General features: G+C 41.3%; 2 protein-coding genes across 5 annotated transcripts in view; one reads left to right on the forward strand and one right to left on the reverse strand.

Annotated features, from left to right (window-relative positions):
- lrrc45 (leucine rich repeat containing 45) overlaps positions 1-16051 on the reverse strand; it is a 76854-nt gene extending 60803 nt beyond the window's left edge. The window contains exons 1-8 of one of the 4 annotated variants that reach the window (XM_070857674.1): positions 15518-15594; positions 13505-13559; positions 12812-13096; positions 10995-11056; positions 9886-9956; positions 6285-6463; positions 5413-5541; positions 1929-2041 (exon numbers count right to left, since the gene is read on the reverse strand). In XM_070857674.1, coding sequence (XP_070713775.1) covers positions 1929-2041; positions 5413-5541; positions 6285-6463; positions 9886-9956; positions 10995-11056; positions 12812-13046 — 789 coding nt within the window. In that variant the 5' untranslated portion in view covers positions 13047-13096; positions 13505-13559; positions 15518-15594. Of the gene's footprint in view, positions 1-1928; positions 2042-5412; positions 5542-6284; positions 6464-9885; positions 9957-10994; positions 11057-12811; positions 13097-13504; positions 13560-15178; positions 15386-15517; positions 15601-15975 lie in introns of those variants that run through there. The other 3 variants (XM_070857676.1, XM_070857677.1, XM_070857675.1) reach the window with 3 other exon arrangements.
- LOC139226714 (uncharacterized) lies at positions 15809-18479 on the forward strand. Its single transcript, XM_070857678.1, has 3 exons — positions 15809-16403; positions 16623-16785; positions 16934-18479. Exons 1-3 carry the CDS (start codon positions 16167-16169, stop codon positions 17704-17706), a joined length of 1173 nt encoding a protein of 390 aa, XP_070713779.1. The 5' UTR covers positions 15809-16166; the 3' UTR covers positions 17707-18479.
- Positions 18480-18846: the final 367 nt, after the last annotated feature.

Below are 18846 nucleotides of genomic sequence, written 5' to 3' on the forward strand. Positions count from 1 at the left end.
AGTGTAGGCAACAAGAGAATTCTGCTAAAGCCAGGAGGAAAAATATTGTGTGTAAATGTGAATCCAGAATGAGGCTTTACATTATGCTGGAAGTAACTGTGTGGTTCATTTGATTGATTCCCTCCTCCCACTTCATTTTATGTGGAAAATGAACAAATAAAAATGTCAGTGCAGATACACGATGCCGTTTCATTTCTTTTTAATCGTGGGCTCTTGGTTTCATGAATTCTCTTAACATCTGCAGGAACTTAATTATGAACTTGATCTCAGCAGTACTTTCAAATGAGTTGTCTTGAAATAATTGCAGGTACTTATCTAATCAGGGATTTAGTTACCATGGAAACACAGCAGTTTTGATGTGTCGTAAGTCACCCACAATTATTAAGATATTAATGGCTATATTTGAGAAGTATTTCAAATATACATCCTCACTTTGTCCAATGGCCTGTAATTCAGTTATTTCTACATAATTCAGGATACATTTTTACTCACAGTAGAAGGATACTATAGATTTTGGAAGCATGGCGAGGGATTTATTTCCCTTGAGCAATCAAGACCTGGGATTGTCTTCACTCATTGTAAAAACTCATGCACACTATTTCAACCTATTGTATAATTGTACTTATACATAAACCTGCTCAAAATCATATTGTACAGTTGTGATTTTTAGAGATCTGCTGTATCTGAAATCATACAAAAAAATATATTAAAAAAAATAGCTGGCCATTTAAAATGTTCTTTACTGCAAACATGCAAGGTGGGGCCGTGGATTATAAATGCATCACCAGCTGCTATCTTCTGTATTTCAAATTCATGTGGGAAACAGAGCATTCTTTTTATGCAAATAAATTTTAATTGCAAAGCAGTTGGAATCTTAACAGATAAAGTTGAAAATAGATTTGTGTCTAGCATCTGGTTCAGGTTTAGGAAACCATTACTAATTTAACACAGTTTGTTCAAATATGAAAGACAAGCTATAATTTTCTGTATCTCTGCTTAATTTTCAAAGAACAAAAGCGTTTCATTTCACAGTGCTGCAGCCAACGGGGACATGTATAGACTCTGGCAAAACTTCACGTAAAAGCATTCCATGTTACAGACACCAGTGTTTCACCGTGTACCATTTCTATACCAGAGGTGCATTTAAATGCTGTCTAATCAAGTGAAATCAGCTGTATTAACTTTAATTTTAACTTTTTAAATAAACCTGATTCATTGCTTACTGTGCCAGTCACATGGTCTGATAGTATGCTATTTCTGCTATTCAAATGCCAGAATGTGAGAGCTTGTGTCAAATTCATTGAGGAAATGACAGTAACAAGTGTGTTCCATTGAACTCCTGAGCAACACAGATAAATCCCACCCTGACAGCTGGGGAATTTAAATTCAGTTAATTAAATAAATCTGGAATAGAAAGCTAGTATCAGTAATGGTGAATATGAAACTGCTGGATTGTCGTAAAACCCCACCTGGTTCACTAATGTCCTTTAGGGAAGGAAATCTGCTGTCCTCACCTGGTCTGGCCTATATGTGGCTCTTAACTGCAATGGCATGGGTGCTTAGCAAGCCACTCAGTTGTCAAGAAGGTGGCACACCACCAACTTCTCAAGGGGAATTTGGGATGAGCAATAAATGGTGAGTTTCCCAGCACCCAGCGCCCACATCCCGTGAATGAATAAAAAAAAACATTAAGGTTACACTTCGGTTCTACGGAGCGAGAGCCATGATGCAAATACTTAATAGCTATTAAAAATGTAAAAATGCAACACCTCCATAATGAAATACTTTTATTAGCTATTAGTACAAGATACGCCACAAAACATTTTAATCATTTATAGTTAAGGCCACAAACAAATGCCACTTGCTATATATTTAGTGCATTTAACATAAAAAAATGTCGCAAGTTGCTTTACAGATGGTCAATTTACCTGCTTGTTTTTCTCCACCTTCAAACACTGGATCTCATTGCTGAGGACTTTTGATCGAGTTTTGCTGTCTCTCAGGGTTGTGTGGCGTTCTGAGTTGTGATCTATTGCTAGCTCTGTTAGTTCACAAACACATAATTGAGCAACACATTCATAGAGCACATAAAATGTTGTTAACCATTTCAGAAGAATAGGGCATCAGCTAGTTATTAACAAATAAAAGCACCATATGGAGATGATGGGTGTAATGGCATGGGTGCCTGTGAGCCTCTCGACAACGATAAGGAGCATGGAGGAACCCGTCTCCAACATTGCACAAGGCTCTGTGCACACCGTGGAGCTCATCTATTCCAGTCTGAAAAGGATGGTAGACTCCCAGAGAGACCGTGGTGACCCAGTCTTGATGCCGCGTTGATGGGCAATCTCGAAGCTTCCATTGCAGCACAGGCGGACGCAATGCAACGACTTTGTGCTGTAATGCAGTCTAAGCTTGGTGGCATCCAAACTCAGACAGTTCTCGTGCAGTCTCAGCTTGATGCCACGCAAGCTCCAATTGCTGCCATCGTGGCTGGGTCTACCACAGTCGACTGGGGCTTTCACGATGTTGCAGCAGGCCAGTAATCTGTGCTGCCCAAGGGGAGTAGCAGTGGGTCAGTAAAATATTTTGATTACACATTTTCATTAGTGTAAATCTATCATTTGTTTTGGACATAACTGAAAATACTTCTCCAAATCTATGGAACAGAGTTTCAACAAAATTCTAGAATAATACACACTATTAGGCATCTAGAATTATAGGACTCAATTTTCCCCAGTGATTTGTGCCGTTTTTTTGGAGCAAGCTGCTTTTTCTGGCCTAATTAAAAAATCCGCAGTTTCCCCAATCAATTTGCACCAGCGTAACTCATTCAGTTACGTATTTTTGTCATCCAAAAGGGGGTGTAACTAGCCACCTACGACAATTCTGGCCATTTCGTGAACTTTGGCCAGCTGATAGTTTCTCCATTTCTGCTTTGGCCAGCGTATGTGGCCTCTCAAGAAAACCCTTGCGGAGAGTTAAAGAAATTGGCGCAGGTAAGTAAACCGGAGGCCACTCGGCCTGGGCTGGGGCGGCAAGTGGAGCGGATATGGACCAGAACTCACTCGGGACCGGAGAGGCTCGGCGGAGGAGGGAGCAAACTGAACGGCACTCACTCAGGGCCACAGCGGACCAGGACCGGCACTCACTCGGGGGCCACAGCGGACCGGGACTGTCTCTCACTCAGGAACTGGAGAGGCTCGGCCGGGGAGGGAGCAAACTGGCTGGCCATCGCAATCGGGGGCCGACCACAGCGAACCGGGAAGGCATCGCACTCGGGGGCCAGCCACAGCGGACCGGGAAGGCATGCATTTGGGGGCCAGCCACAGTGGACCAGGGAGGCACGTACTCGGGGGCCAGCCACAGAGGACCGGGAAGGCACGTACTCTGACAGCCGATCTGAAGGCTTGGTGCCCAGGGAGGGGGGTGGGGGAAAGAGAGGTTTTTCAAATGCTCTCAGGACACACACAGCACTGCTTCTGCATGCAGCTGCGATTTTTCAACACACAACACTCCTTCTGGCACACACGCAACTTGCTGTTCAAAAATGGCCAATTGCCAACTCTGAGCTCCACTGCGCATGCGCGACCATTCCAGCGACGTCAAGAACGTGAGTTTTTTTTCCCACGCATGCACAGAAGGCCCGGCTGCGTTTTTCGGCGCAGACCGCAGGCTCCAGCCCCCGAGGCGACTGGCCACGCTGCGCGGATCCGGATTACAGCAGAAACATCGGGGAAAGTTTGGACATGTTTTTCTGGCGCATTTCTGGACCTAACTACGCAGCGCAACTCTGGCAATACGCCAGAAAACAGGCTTGGGGAAAACTGAGCCGATAATTGTGAATATCACCAATATCCACCCAAAAGAAGCCAAGATAAGTTTGTGCACTTTGTTCAGAAGAAATAAAGCACATATATTTAAAAATGTAATTTTAAACTGAAACAGTCCAATTGCAAGGGGATTTAATAGTATAAAGGATTTCAGCAGAATTTGTGGTCCTTAAAATAGGTTTCTATCTTTAAATAAAACAAAATATGCTAGAAATACTCAGTTGGTCGGACAGCATCTGTGAAGAGAGAAACAAAGTTAACGGTTCAGGTCGATGAGTCATCAACCCAAAACGTTAACTCTGTTTCTCTCTCCACAGCTGCTGCCTGACCTGCTGAGTATTTCCAGCATTTTTCTGTTTCTATTTTCAGATTTCCAGCATCTGCAGTATTTTACTTTTGTATTTCAACTTTTAAATATACATTTTGTGCTAGCACTAAATGCATGGAATTTTTTTGGACTTGATGAAAAGTTAGCCCAACATTTTTGGGAGTTAAGTTGTTACTTTGCACAAATATGAATCATTGGATAGTACAGCACAGAAGGAGGCCATTCGTCCCATGGAATCTGCACCAGCTCTTTCGAAGAACAATCCAATCAGTCCCACTCCCCACTCTTTCCCTATATCCCTGCAATTGTTTCTCCTTCAAGTATTTATCCAATTCCCTTTTGAAAGCCACGATTGAATCTGCCTCCATGACCCTATCAGTCAGTCCAAATCCTAACCACTCACTGCATAAAAAAGTTTTTCCTCATGTTGCCTCTGGTTCTTTTGCCAATCACCTTAAATTTATGTCCTCTTGTTATCAACCCTTCAGTCATTGGAAACAGTTTCTCTTTACTTACTCTATTTAAATCCTTCATTTTTTTTTGTTGTTTTCCTCTTGGCCTTTTCTACTCCAAGGATAACAACCCCAGTCTGAATTACCAGTCACATTCATTTAAAAAAAAATTTAGTTGAAAATCTGATGAGGAATTTAGTTTTAAAGCTAAGCATGAATCTACATACATCTTTTCACTTTTACTTTGTTTTCCTAAAAGGCGCTTATGAGGTTTAGGGACATTTCAGAAAATATTTGGATGACAAAATAAATTTTTGGTTGAAATACAGAATGTGGTTGAACATGATGATGATTACCATGATGAACCATGTCAAAGAAACCTAGGGGGCAAGAATTCACTTGTCATGTTTGGTGAAAATTCAAAAATTGGATTACAGTTCTAAAAAATTTCTTATTGACACACGCGACAGGAATGGTTTCAAGCATTGCTTCTAAAAAAAATAATTGAAAGGAATACATTGTCTCCTGAACACAGGACACTTGGGTTTAGAAAAAAACTTGACAAGAATTTAAACAAACTAGTTGAAAGAATAAAAAGCTAGAAATTCTCCAGCCTGTCATTATTTGATAAATAACGTAATTTTAGTGCATAGATAAGAATAAAAATTGCGCCTTTTTTAAGGGGGTAAATTTGGCCACAAAATACACCTGAATGGACAACCATTTTCATTTTTCACTCGAGTGATTTGTCACTCTCCAGGACCCATTTACTTCAGGAATAAAATCCAATTTCACTTACCTACAGCTTTCAAGATGTCACAAGGAATGTTGTTTCCAGCCAATTCAAGACGCACCAAGGACTTATTTTGTTGCAACACACTGAGTAATGCTCGCCCGCCTAACAGACCAACATTATTCCAGCGAAGATCTACACAAGAGAAACAAAATATAGGAATTGTAGTATATACAAGCACTCTAATAATGACTCCACGAGGTAAGGGTATTGTACTTGGACTGTAGTGACCTTAGTCCGTTTATTGCAGCTCCTTCAGTGAGGACACAATGAGGTGAGCTCCTTTTTATACTTGGTTACCTGCAGTGTGCAGGTGGCCCTTAGGTCTCCATCAGTAGCACCCTCTGGTGATACAGGTATGGTGTATACAGTGTGAAGATACATTCAGTGGTCTAGTGTTACAGTACATACATTACACATACACAACAGGAATGATTAGCAAATTAGAGCCTACAATGTGCAGTGAGAGAATGACATCACTGTGAGCGCCATCTGCAGCTTTTAAAGTTACTAAATTAATCCATTAATGCCCCCCCTCTCTTATACAAATTAATTAACCTAGGTTACATTTGTATCCAATTCTATGCTTCCAAAATTAATCAGGCTCCAATAATATCAAAATGGTCATTTTTTTTTAAGTGGCATATTACTTAGATTTGATATTTTTAAAAATAATAGATTGCATTTTTTCTAAAGCTCAAGAACGAGTGTGAAATAGACAGCTACATCATGAATTTGACCACCATATAAAGCTTAATGACTTTCAACACACGATAGTTATGTACCCGGAGTGCAAACTTTATCTTTAACTTTGATGAAAAGTACTTCTATATTTTTTAATGGATTAGATAATTTCCCAAAGTATCCTCCATACTCACCCAGTTCCTCCAGTGTATCATTGTATTTTAAGGCCATAGCCAGCTCTCCTACACCCTGGTGGTTGATCTGGTTATTGCGTAGGTCTAGATGTTTAAGGAATTTGTTGGTTCGCATTCCCTCACAGAATACGCAAAATCCTTCTTCCCACATTCCAAGAGCATTCCATTCCAATATCAAACTAGAAGGAATGACCATACTACATGAAGGGATTCTTAAATAATAGTGACTAGACTTCAAAAGACCTTACATCTGACACATATCAATTAATTATCTAGCCTTTCCAAGTATAGTATTAGGCAGTACCTCATATTGAGGATGACCTGCTTCCAGACCAAAAAGGTATAAGTTCACAGGTGTTTCAATGAGGGACCTGATATTCTACATACTGAAGGGTGGAAGATGCTTGTGCGTGGATTCTTTTAACGTAGCGTGGCCGTTGCACACCAGCCACCACACATAGAAACATAGACAATAGGTGCAGGAGTAGGCCATTCGGCCCTTCGAGCCTGCACCACCATTCAATAAGATCATGGTTGATCATTCCCTCAGTACCCCTTTCCTGCTTTCTCTCCATACTCCTTGGTCCCTTTAGCTGTAAGGGCCATAGCTAACTTCCTCTTGAATATATCCAATGAGAATGAGAATGGAATCAAGTAGGCTCACAAACTACTTCAAATTACAATTTCTGTCCTGACAAATGTTCAGGATCTCGAGCAAGAACCGGCAGCTCACACAGGAAGAGGGGATAGGACAGGGGCTGAGTAGAAAGAAGGAAGTGAATGACCATCTAGGAAGGGCACCACAGTCACAGGTGGAGGGAGCCCCTGAATACTGGAACTGTCCAATAGATACCTGGCATTGGGGAGTGGAAGGTGGATAGAGACAGTGACTCAGAGGATGGTCTTCCTGAGTAACAGTGTGGCATCAGGTAGCAGGAGGCCACCCCGGGTGAGAGGCAGGTGGGGCACAGGATTAGGAGAGCGATAGTGGTGGGAGATTCTATAGTCAGGGGAATAGACAGACCCTTCTGCAGCCCTGAGCCAGGCCCGAATGGTAAGTTGCCTCCCCGGTGCCAGAGGGAAGAACATCCTGGAACAGGTGAGCCCATCTCGGGGAAGGAATGCAGAGCAGAAAATACCCATGGTCTGAACCAATAACATGGAGACAAATACATTTGTAGAGGACATATTAAGAGTGAAGCACTAAACTAAAAAACAATTCATCGAGCTGGAGGTCTCCAGATGGTTTTGCACTGGGCTGTTTATGGAGGAAAATATGAGGCAGGTCAATGTGGGGCTGCAGGGCTGGAGAAGGAGGGAAGAGTTCATGTTCTTGGGGCACTAGAGTGAGTTCAGGGGGGGGGTGAAGGGAAGGGAACGCCACAATCTGACCCGACCACCAATGGTTTTACTCGAAGGGCCAAATGGTCTACCGCTCCTATTTGTTTTGTTCTTATGATGGCGCAGGAACATCAAGCGCAAACAAACTTGCATTTATATAGCGCCTTTCACGTAATAAAACGTAGCAAGGCGCTTCACAGGAGCGTTATAAATCAAAAGGCAACATCATGCCACATGAGATATTAGGACAGATGAACAAGAGCTTGCTCAAAACAGTAGGGTTTAAGGAGCTGCTGAAAGGAGAGAGAGAGGCAGAGAGATTTAGAACAAAAGGGTTTTCCAGAGAGCTATGATAATAGAGAAGCAAGGTGTACGCAGTTCAGAAATAGGAAGGGAAACAGCAGAATTATGGATGGAATTTGCAGGCCAGCAAGCTCTGGAGGTGAGATAGAGGGGGAGCTGGGAGAAGCGGGTTGTAGAGGATGCAATTCTGGGGAGATACAAAATATTTCCTTTAGTTTCTAAAAATGATGGTGGAAGTGAAAATGTTGGTGTACTAAAGGAAGATGTGGGTCCATATTTTGAAATTCCGATAGAGAAGGAGTTGGATCTGGGTAAAATAGGATACGTTGATCATAAGTGACTGGACTCGTATATAGTGCACACGTACTGTTAAAGCAAATCTTAGTGGGGCCCTGAAGGACTGTGTCCAGGCTGAAATTCTGTTTTCCCTGTAAGATCCTCCCCCCAGTTTTGCCTTTCTCAGCTCCAGCCAGGTGATGCTAAACACTCAGGTGGGAAAGACAAAAATGTACAGCAATGTGTTGAAAGCAACACTAATTTGTGTGTCGATATCCCAAATATTAACTCCTGTAACTGGACTGGAGTTTATTAACATCAGCATTACAGGATTTATAAACCCCAATTGTCAGAATGAAGATAATTCAGCCCGGGATGTGATTAACAGCAGCAATAACAGCAGAATCCAATCCCTGCAGTTACTTATGAACTCGCTGGTGTCTCAGCAGGTGGGATGATCGACTGAATCCCTTCCCACACTTGGAGCAGGTGAATGGCCTCTCCCCAGTGTGACTGCGCTGATGTCTTGACAGAGCTAGGTCTTGATCTAGTGGCAAGGGTTAACCAAGACGACTGGAGACCAAGCTCTGCTACACGGACCTATTGCGCACGCATGCTCCTACTATCCACAGATCGCAGTGTGGGCTGGCCTGTGCTGCCCCTGGGCCCTCGCCTCTCCTGGGCCAATTAAATATAAAGGGACCACCTTAAAGAAAGCAGTCTCTGCTTAGCTGAAGTTACATTAAACCTGGTGACCCTTTAAGCCCACAAAGTTTAAATGGATCAGAGCAGAAATTTTATTTTCCAACTGCTCCTTCCAAGGAAAATGCTGTAAATAGGTACATTCTCAGGTCAACTTCTGTTATGAGGGAAGTTAGTTTAGAAAAAAACTTTTTAAAAAAAAGTTACCTGGTCAATTGTGATTTCTTAAATATGATATTTGGATCAATTATATTCAAACATGACAATACACTTAACACATTCAACATTGAGAAATGGTCTGTGTATGTAGTTATCGATATTCTGCTGGGGATCATTTAATTCAGCTTGGATCCATAGTTTACGAATGGTAGCGATATGCTGAATACCAACAGCCAGTGCACACCATATCATTAAATGCAGAATGAAAGTTGCATTGAAGGATTGCAATATAATTAATGCAAGTTTATCAAATTATAGTCAATAGTTCATTAATAGAAATGAACGTATTGTAGTACAATTAGAGGATATGTGATGAGAAGCCATTGAATATAATTTAAATCAAATGGGAGGGTTGACTTCATCCGTAAGTAATTCAAATTAGTTAGCTGAAAAAGTGATTTTTAGAAGCAAACTACATAGTTATGGTTCTGGCGATATCACAAGACACCTTGCTTTCTCAGTACAATGAATTTTCATTGTGACAGGGTCTGAAAAGTATGTACATTAGCAAGCATCATATGTTACACAATGAAAGGGAAAGCCTGATCCATACAGCTCCTAACTAGCATTTCATGAAACAAAACCTGGGCCTAGCTAGGTCAGATAATTCACACTGTACTTGCACTGGGGGAGGGAAAGGACTTCATCAAAACCAGATTGGACTTACCAGACGACACTGATTTGCACTCTATCTTTCACACAAGCACGTACAATTTGAAAGCCACCTGTTTAGCTGCTGATCTGAAGGAGCTATTCTTACCTCTTGAGAGACTTGTTGTATCGCAGCAGTTTCCCCAGTGCTTCAGCCGCAGCTGCTCGCAAGTTATTACCCTTAGACACAAAATTGCAGAGTAAAGCTCCTAAGTGAATATTGGGCAACAAGATTACTATTATGTTATGCAAAAAATAACTGCAGTAGTATACAGGCATATTATGCAGTGTTACAGAAGTGAAGGTTAATAATGCATGCACCATTAAAGCAGCAGTATCACTAAATTTGATTCTCAAAACTCATACTGTGGAATAGCTCACGTATGCTGCTTACAATAACATGTCAAATCATGTTTTCACCCATATACCATTAAACATATTTTGAAGTGTTCATCAAGGATCTGAGTAAAGTACAAGTTTAATAAATGTTACAAATAAAAGTGGCAAGCAGACTTAGAATTTTTGAAGAATTTTGTACGAGATGCGCTGAGCCAATTAACAAATTACCAAAGAACCAATCGGTAAAGTGTGATGCACTATATGCAAAGCTTTGTATATTCTAGATTCAACATAAACCGTTGTTCATTGTGGTGATTAAATTTTAAGTTCAACTAGAATGGTACAGAAAATGCTATTAACTTGGATGTAAATGAATTATAGCATGGAAAATTGCATGATGAAAAAGTAAAACAATGTTAATTGAAAGGAAAACTAAAGATATTTATTTCACAAAACAAAGGATATCTACAGTGGGTTTGCATAGATTTGTCCCATTCATGAGGAAGACTATGCAAATAGGCAAGAAGTAGAGAGATATTGAAGTTTTCCCATCACAAAAACTTTTATAACTCACTAAAATTACAGATCATAGAATAACTACCCTACTCTATTCTTCTCCATTGTGTTCTATTTAGTTGTACACCTCAACTTTGCATCTTAAAAATGTTTTCTTTTTTGTTAATGTGGTATAAAAAGAATATAAATTTGAGAAGCTGGGATAAGATACTGAAATGATCTTGCTGATGACCGTCACAGTATATTACTCAACAGCTTCTATTTTGGGAATGAAAAAGAGTATTCATCCTCTGCCCCAAAGTGTGTTGCCACAATTCACTTTCTATTATTTTATCTCCCGAGACTGGGGCCACTTACACTTACCTTTATGTCTAAAGATTGGATTGTGGTGTTTGCACACAGTCCGTACAACAGCAGCTTGGCACCTAAGAAAACAAAAACACATTTAAGATTTTGTATAAAGATACTTAGTCTACAAAGGGCAAACATTCGACAAATCTTTTAGATTATAAATCATCTATTCATTAATTATTGCCCATTTACTGTATATATCACAAATAATTTAGCAAAGCTATACAATAAAAAATAGAAACAATGTGTTCCCTTTTCTCCTCGCCTTTTTTCCTAGTCTTTTTATGGGCCATGTACCTCCTGCAGCTAAGAGGGCAGGTAGGCAAGCTACCCACAGGCCAAAGCCATTGGCTACGTAATGCAAGGACTGTGCACAGATACCTTGGGGCCAAAACTCTCTTCTGTTTTCCTTTCAGTATGAGGTACCTATTTTCCATTGGGCACTTCACATACATCATAACGGATCTGTATCTCAACTCCATTGAAAAGTGAATGTTGGAGTAGGCCCAGTTTAAAAATCATTTTCTGATATTGGTCTACTTTTTTGGCATATTTAGTTGATCAATCATCAATTTCCTCATAATTTTGAAACATGGATTAGAAATGGCCAATAACGAGAGTTAGCGTTATTCAGTTGGTAGCACCTCAAGATCAGATGGTTGTGGGTTCAAACCCTTCTCCAGGATTTGAGCTCAATCCCAGCTGGTATTTTATTGCAATACTGAGGGAGTGCGTCAGTGTCAATGTTGTCATTCTTAAATTGAGACATTAAACAGACGCCTGTTCGGGTGGATGATAATTTTCAGTGCTCACCATTTAATTTGGCTTTGAAAAATTACATATCCCATGACACTTTTTGAAAAAGACTGGTAAATTCTCCCAATGTCCTGACCAGTACTTTTCCCTCAATGAACACCATGTAAAAAGATTACTTGGTCGTCCATTTTATTATTGTTTGAGGGGTCTTGCTGTGCACAAATTGACTGACATTTTTGCATACATAGCAGTCATCTCACTTCAGAAAAGTACTGTGTAAAGCACTGAGATGTTGCTCACAGGTGTGATAAGGAGCTATGCAAGTCTTCCTTTTTCATTCTAATAACTAGTGCTCGTGCTAAGTAATAAAAGTACAGAAAGAAATAAAGACTTGCATTTATATAGCGCCTTTCATGACAACCAGATGTCTCAAACTACTTTACAGCCAATTAAGTACTTTTGGAGTGTAGTCACTGTTGTAATGTATGAAACGCAGCAACCAATTTACACACAGCAAGCTCCCACAAACAGCAATGTGATAATAAACAGATATTCTGTTTTTGTTATGTTGATTGAGGGATAAACATTGGCCAGGACACCAGGGATAACTCCCCTGCTATTCTTCGAAATAGTGTCGTGGGACCTTTTACCGGGATCGGGACCTGAAAGAGCAGATGGGGTCTCGGTTTAACGTCTCATCCCAAAGAAGGCACCTCTGACAATGCAGCACTCCCTCAGTATAGCACTGAAGTGTCAGCCTAGATTTTTGTGCTTAAGTCCCTGGAATGAGACTTGAACCCACAACCTTCTGACTCAGAGGTGAGTGTGCTACCCACTAAGCTACAGCTGACACTGAACGAATATAAGCCCATTTGTGGCTAAATTAAATGAAGAGCACAGAAGATTACACAATCAACTGAGATATTTCTCATTATTAAATCACATCATCTTGAACTTAACATGCTTAGTGTCTATGGACTGTATCTCAATATTTCCAGATTAGAAGGTTCATTTAATCTTGTCACAGGTGTTCTGCCCTCCCTGATCACATTATTTACAGATCATTACTATACCTTCGTCATTTAGCATGCAGTCACAAAGCATTATCTCTGTGAACACTACGTCATTCATTAAAACCTTTCCCAGGACAGCACATGTGTCAACAGAGAGCGACTGTGTGGAGAGATCCAGCTTTTTCCTCAAGTTCCCATCACAATCATCATGCAACTGATTCAGAACACAATCTTGTGGCTCAATACAAGTTTCTTTACAAAGACGAAGGTAAGTTCTCTTGAAATCATCCATCATTAAAATCTCCGTCAGTTAAACTTGCTCCAGTTATTCAATGCAACATTTTTCTGTGAAAAGAGCAACAAGCATGACTATATTACCAGTAGGGTAGTCTGACATTACTATAATTAATTTCCCTCTACTGCAGACCCTGTACCAACCCATGACTAAAGATAGACATTAACACAGTTCTCATATTAGAGGGTAGAAACAAAAATGCAACTTGCCTGGGCAAGATAATATTCACGTGCATTGCATGCTTCAACTGTTTTCAAGAAGGCAAAGATCCAACATAAGACTGCCTTCACTACCCAACTTTAATTGCATATATATCTAAATATTTATTTAAATCTATATATAGTCATGACTGCCAGTGCTGTGGAATTTGTCCCACCTTTATTGTAGGGCAGATTGTATATGTGCAGTTGTTTAAAATGTGCAGAATGTAACTGTCATTTCTAACCACTGGGTCTTACCCAATGGCTGAAGGTGGTCCATAGAGCCTGGCAATTTCCAAACTTCAGTGCTGGCCTGTATAGATAGAATGAACATTCAACTTACATTTATACAATGCATTTAACATAGAAAAATCTCCCCAGGTGATCACAAAAAAAGATGCCAAGCTAAAGGAGGAGAACTTAGCAGGAGTGGCCAAGTGCTTACTCAAAGAGGTGAGTTTTTAGCAGGCTCTTAAAGAAGAGGGAGATGGAGGGTTTAGGGAAGACATTTCAGAACGTGGGGTCTACGTGGCTGAGAAGGCTAAACCATGTTTGTGCCAGATACGAGGAGAAATAAATGGCAATTTACATTACTGTTGTGGCACTTTTGCCCCACAAAAATCTCAAGCTCTTCCACGGGTTGTATTACTGCAGTTGAAATGGGTTACCAACTAGTGATGTAGGTTAAATTCAGCATTACCTTTCACCTGTTAAAGCAGAGTGTATGGTACCTGACCTTAGTTTATGGCAAAACTACTAATATATAAGTTCGACTAATGTATAACATTTTAAAATTTATTAAAAACAAAAATGTACCACCCACAATTTTGTGGAACAATGTAACACATTACACAAAATTTAGTTTGGCACAAGTTTATTTCCATAAATTTCTCATGTACTGATTTGATATCCTTATCCCTTGTAGTCAATAAATAGCACTAACGAGCGGTTGAACACTTCAGCGAGCCAAATTGAATTCAAGTCAGTAGGTCAATTATTACACACTACTCCTGCCCATCTTTTGGGTTGCTGCTTACAGAGCGACATTAGTAGAGACCTGGGAACACAAAATCTTTGTCCCAGTGTCAAGGAGTGGTGCATACCATCGTGAAATATAAAGAACACATGTTCGTTACCGCTCCCCAATGCCAGTTTTTAACTCTGCAACCAAATTACATTTTCATATTTCCACTTTATACATAGGTACAATCAAAATAGTAATCGTTAACTTATCTAACTGATCCTGGGTAAACATGCACTACGCTAAAATATGAAATAAAACACATTTTCCAAAACAACGATACACACATTCATTCTAAGGTTACCTCCTCTGTGTATTTCACATACACTGGACCAACTCATATTACAAAGTAAATACCGCGGGACTCAATGGGTTAAATTGTGTCGGTTGCACAAGGAGCTGAGAACAGCGGCCTGACCGGCGCCAAAAATGAAGTCTCAGATAACTTTTAAATCGCGTAACGGGCAGGGGAAAAGGGAAGAAAAACTAAATACAGCGGGTGCTGGAAATCTGAAATAAACGCAGAAAATGCTGGAAACACTCAGCAGGTCAGCCAGCTTCTGTGGAGAGAGGAACAGAGTTAACATTTCAGGTCGACGACCTTACAGCAGATCAGAGAAAAAGGAAGAACTGTCAACAGGAAGCTCTCGAGTAGTTGGTAGAAAGTCGATCTGTCAGAAGCAGCTGAGACACACACACAAACCGCTAGCACAAAGCAGCGCAACTTCACAACAGCCCCTCAACCAAAGAATCACCAGTAAAAACTACAACTTTAGAACAGTGTCAATGGCACATGAACCAAAGAATTAATAGCAAGTCCCAACAGCGACACAACCCGGCAAAAGCTCTCCAGTGACAGGCGCGGTGAACAAAATTGATCCCGAGACCCAACGCATTGCAGTCCGTTTTACCTTTAAACAAATGGTTCTAAACAACCAGAATGCGGAGAGCGAGAGGAACGGATGAAGTTTCAGGAAGGCGGTACCGGACAGGCAGATTCAGCCCTGCTCGGTGTCGGGATAGAGGGCAGCCCTTCACTCTGGTCCATTGCCGCTCGGTTACCTGACATCAATTCACTAGTTACCGAGTTGTGTGTGTGTGTGTGTGAGTGGCTTTTAAAAAACAAATTGAGCTGGTGGGGGGAGGTGTGGTTAAACTGTCCACCCGCCCCCAGCTGACATGAGCAAAGCTGAGTGTTTGTGATCAGGATAAAGTACACCAGCTATGCTAACTCAATTGTTGTCACTTACACACGCACTCTCTCCCTCCCGCCGGTCAGCCACTGGCGACTCCCGCGGGCCCCGGCGCTCGAGCGGCCCCGTCTCCATGTAGCGGCGCATTGTGGGACGCGCCGAACCCGGCCAATCGGCGGGGGCGGGGGGGGGGAACTTATGTCGCGCGCCACGCATTCTGGGAGCTGTAGTGTCACTGCTCAGTGCCGGGGCCGCGCGTGGATTGGCCGGCGGACTACATTGACCGGCAGGCACCGCGCCGCCGGGCAGGTCACGCGGGGGTCACAACCGAAAACTGGACTCAAAACAGAAAGAGGCAGAGCGCCATCCTCCGCGCGAGGAAGTGCAGCCGCATCCACGGAAGGGGCTGACATTGCTCTTTCGAACGAAATATGAGAAAAACGAGCGAAATATGAATAAATTGCAACGAAGTTGTGAGGAAAAATACAGTTTAAAAAAAAAAATTGATATCGTACCAACGCACAAGCTTTTCAAGATGCAAATTGTGAGAATGCGATCTGGTTAGCGGCAACGAGAAATATCAGCCAGCCATGCTGCACTAGCACTGATTGTTTCGCTTGTTTTTTAAATTTTCACTGAAGCAGTTAACCCCCCGCCCCCGGTAAAGTTTTCCAAAAAAACTTTTAATTTTTGGAGAAGCACGAAAATGGCAGACAGGAGAATCCGCAAGGCTCGTTTCAGCAGCCGCGACCTGTGTGTCCTGGTGGACGCGGTCATGGAGAGACGGGAGGATATCTTCGGGAGGGGAGGCGAGCCTCCCGACATGCAGAGGAGGCGTGATGCCTGGCAGGACGTTACAGAGAGAGTCAATGCCGTTTCCGGGACTCACAGGACCTGGGAGGAAGTCCGCAAGAAGGTCCACGACTTAAAAAAAAGCACAAAGGTAAGGGTACGCAATGGACATCACTTGTCAGATAAAGAGCAAAGTGTGCAAGGCAAAGTTGCAACAATTAGAAATGCAAAAAAAAAAGCTCTGCACTGATTTAGAGGTTTATGCAAATGTCATTATACATTGCTGTGATAGGAGCTTGAATGTGCTGCAGGAAGGCAGTTTCTCGGGTCAATTTACTGTCTTAGATCTCAATACTTTTACTTTTTAAAGGAAAAACTCGCTTATAATAGAAGATCATGGCAGGCAGCGGGTGCTGGCCCCCCAGACGTCAAAACGTTGACGGAATTTGAAAATGATATGATCGTTGTGTTTGGAAAGGAAAGTCTTGAAGGGCTTAGACCTGTGGATATTGGTACAATGCCAAGACATATTCGTAAGTAGTAATATTCAGGTATTCTGTGATTTGCACAAACTGTTAAATGAATACGTCCATTCAAGCGGGTTATTTTGTATAAATGACAGTGCAGCACGTAAATGGATGTGTGCTTTTGCACTCCTAATGTATCTTTCCCTCTTCAAAGCACAAAGAGAACACACTGGACTGCATGTTGTATTAGGAGAGGAGCAACATACACCTGAATGCCAGTTGTCACCGGTCCCACTTGAAGCAGGCACCAGCACAGAAATACCTCTAGTTAGAGGTATAAAGGATGAGAATCAGGAAACACCAAGTGAGTCATTGAGCACTAGTGAAGAATGGGAGGAAGTGGTGGTGGGTGATGAAGGGACAACTGTCGAATCATGGAGACCCAGCATGGTAGGTGCCCCTCCAGGACTGGATGCAGTTACAGACCTTAACGGCCCAGCTTTCAAACGGAGGCTGTTAGAACACGGGGTCCGTGTTGAGCAGTCACTTGCCTTCATGCACACCACTTTGGAAGATGGGATGGTTAGGTTGGACCAGCGGTTGTCCTCATTGCACTCTGCCATTGAGCAGATGGCAACACCAGTGGCATCTGCAGTAGAAACCTCACTTATGCAAGCTGTAGGTACAGCAGGAGAATCTCTTATGAATGCTCACTGTGTTGCGATGGAAGCTTTGGGGTCAAAACTTAAAGAAGCAGTTATGGCTGGTTTTGATTCACTAGGAGAACGGTTACATGTAACCATGACAGAGGGATTCAAAAATCTCATTGAAGCACAATGTTCTACACTTACACAGATGATTGCGTATTGTGAGGAGATGCCCTCCACCAGTGGCATAAGTCAAGTTCAGGCAGTTGACACTCATGTCAGTACCAGTTCTGTGCCACCACACATCTCTGCACAAGTAACAGGGAGGGTAATAATTTGACAATGAAAATATGCCACATTATGGTTATGTATTCTTGAACTAATGTAAAAAAAAAAATCTACTGTACTTAAGTTTAAAATAGCTCCAGAAATCACCGTTTCCTCGGCAGTCATATTCTATTTCAGAGGGGACCTTTTGAGAGGAGTGTTGCTTCAAACCTAATTAACACCATTGTGCATTTAAAAAGATGTCCCAGTAACAGGGTGATATTGTTGTGTGATGTAACATCCATATTAAGGTTGTACTTAAAATATTCATACTGTTAGGCTGTAGATCAGTTAACATTTGGGAGTAGCATCCACAAACTTGTCTATATACCATTTAACTCAGGACAATTCTACATTACCGTTCTATAATGTTGTTTATAACATTGTATTGCAGCAGTCTAGTTAAAATTGTGCCATTGCCAATTGTTGGCTGGAATTGCTCCAGGCAATTATTCACCCTCATTGTCAAATGCAATTTCATCATGGTTGCCTACAAAAATATACTTTATGCATTAAAAGAAAAAAATATAGCTTAAAACTCAAGATCTGAGACCCGGCTAAAACCTGAAAGAGGCATTTCTGGAGTTAGTGCTGGAAAAGTATTTAGTCGGTTTTAAAACAGTAAAAAGACTATTTCCAAATGCTGCAGGAACAAGATCCTTTTTACCTCTCATCAGCTGCTCCAAGAACACTTATGTTTGATTTTAAGGCTGTGTAGTATTAACCTAATAATGTTCGCGTGTGTGTAATTTTATAAATAAATATTGGTCATTTTCACCTGTACAATTCGGGCCTTGTGTTTGATGTTTTTCGAGGAGATGGAAGCTGTAGAACACATTTCTATACACTCCAATGTGCACTTTACTGCATTTAGGGCAATTTTTAACCCAAGGCTACATAATCTCTGCAAAGGCAGAATACTTAAAGTATATGCTAACAGATCATAGGAAACTCGGTCTATTCATAGGAACTGTAGTGAAGCTGTTGGAGAAAATGTTAAAAAGCCGAATGGCATCACAAAAACGTACTCATAGTTCAGTTTACATATTATATTCCATGGGGCTGTGTAATTCATTTTTCTGTAGATGGCTCAGCCAACAGTGAAGTTAGATTCAGTTAAATGAAAAGAACTTTCTTTAAAACAAAAATTATG

This window comes from Pristiophorus japonicus, chromosome 16 (assembly GCF_044704955.1).
Source record: "Pristiophorus japonicus isolate sPriJap1 chromosome 16, sPriJap1.hap1, whole genome shotgun sequence".
Lineage (NCBI taxonomy): Eukaryota > Metazoa > Chordata > Chondrichthyes > Pristiophoridae > Pristiophorus > Pristiophorus japonicus.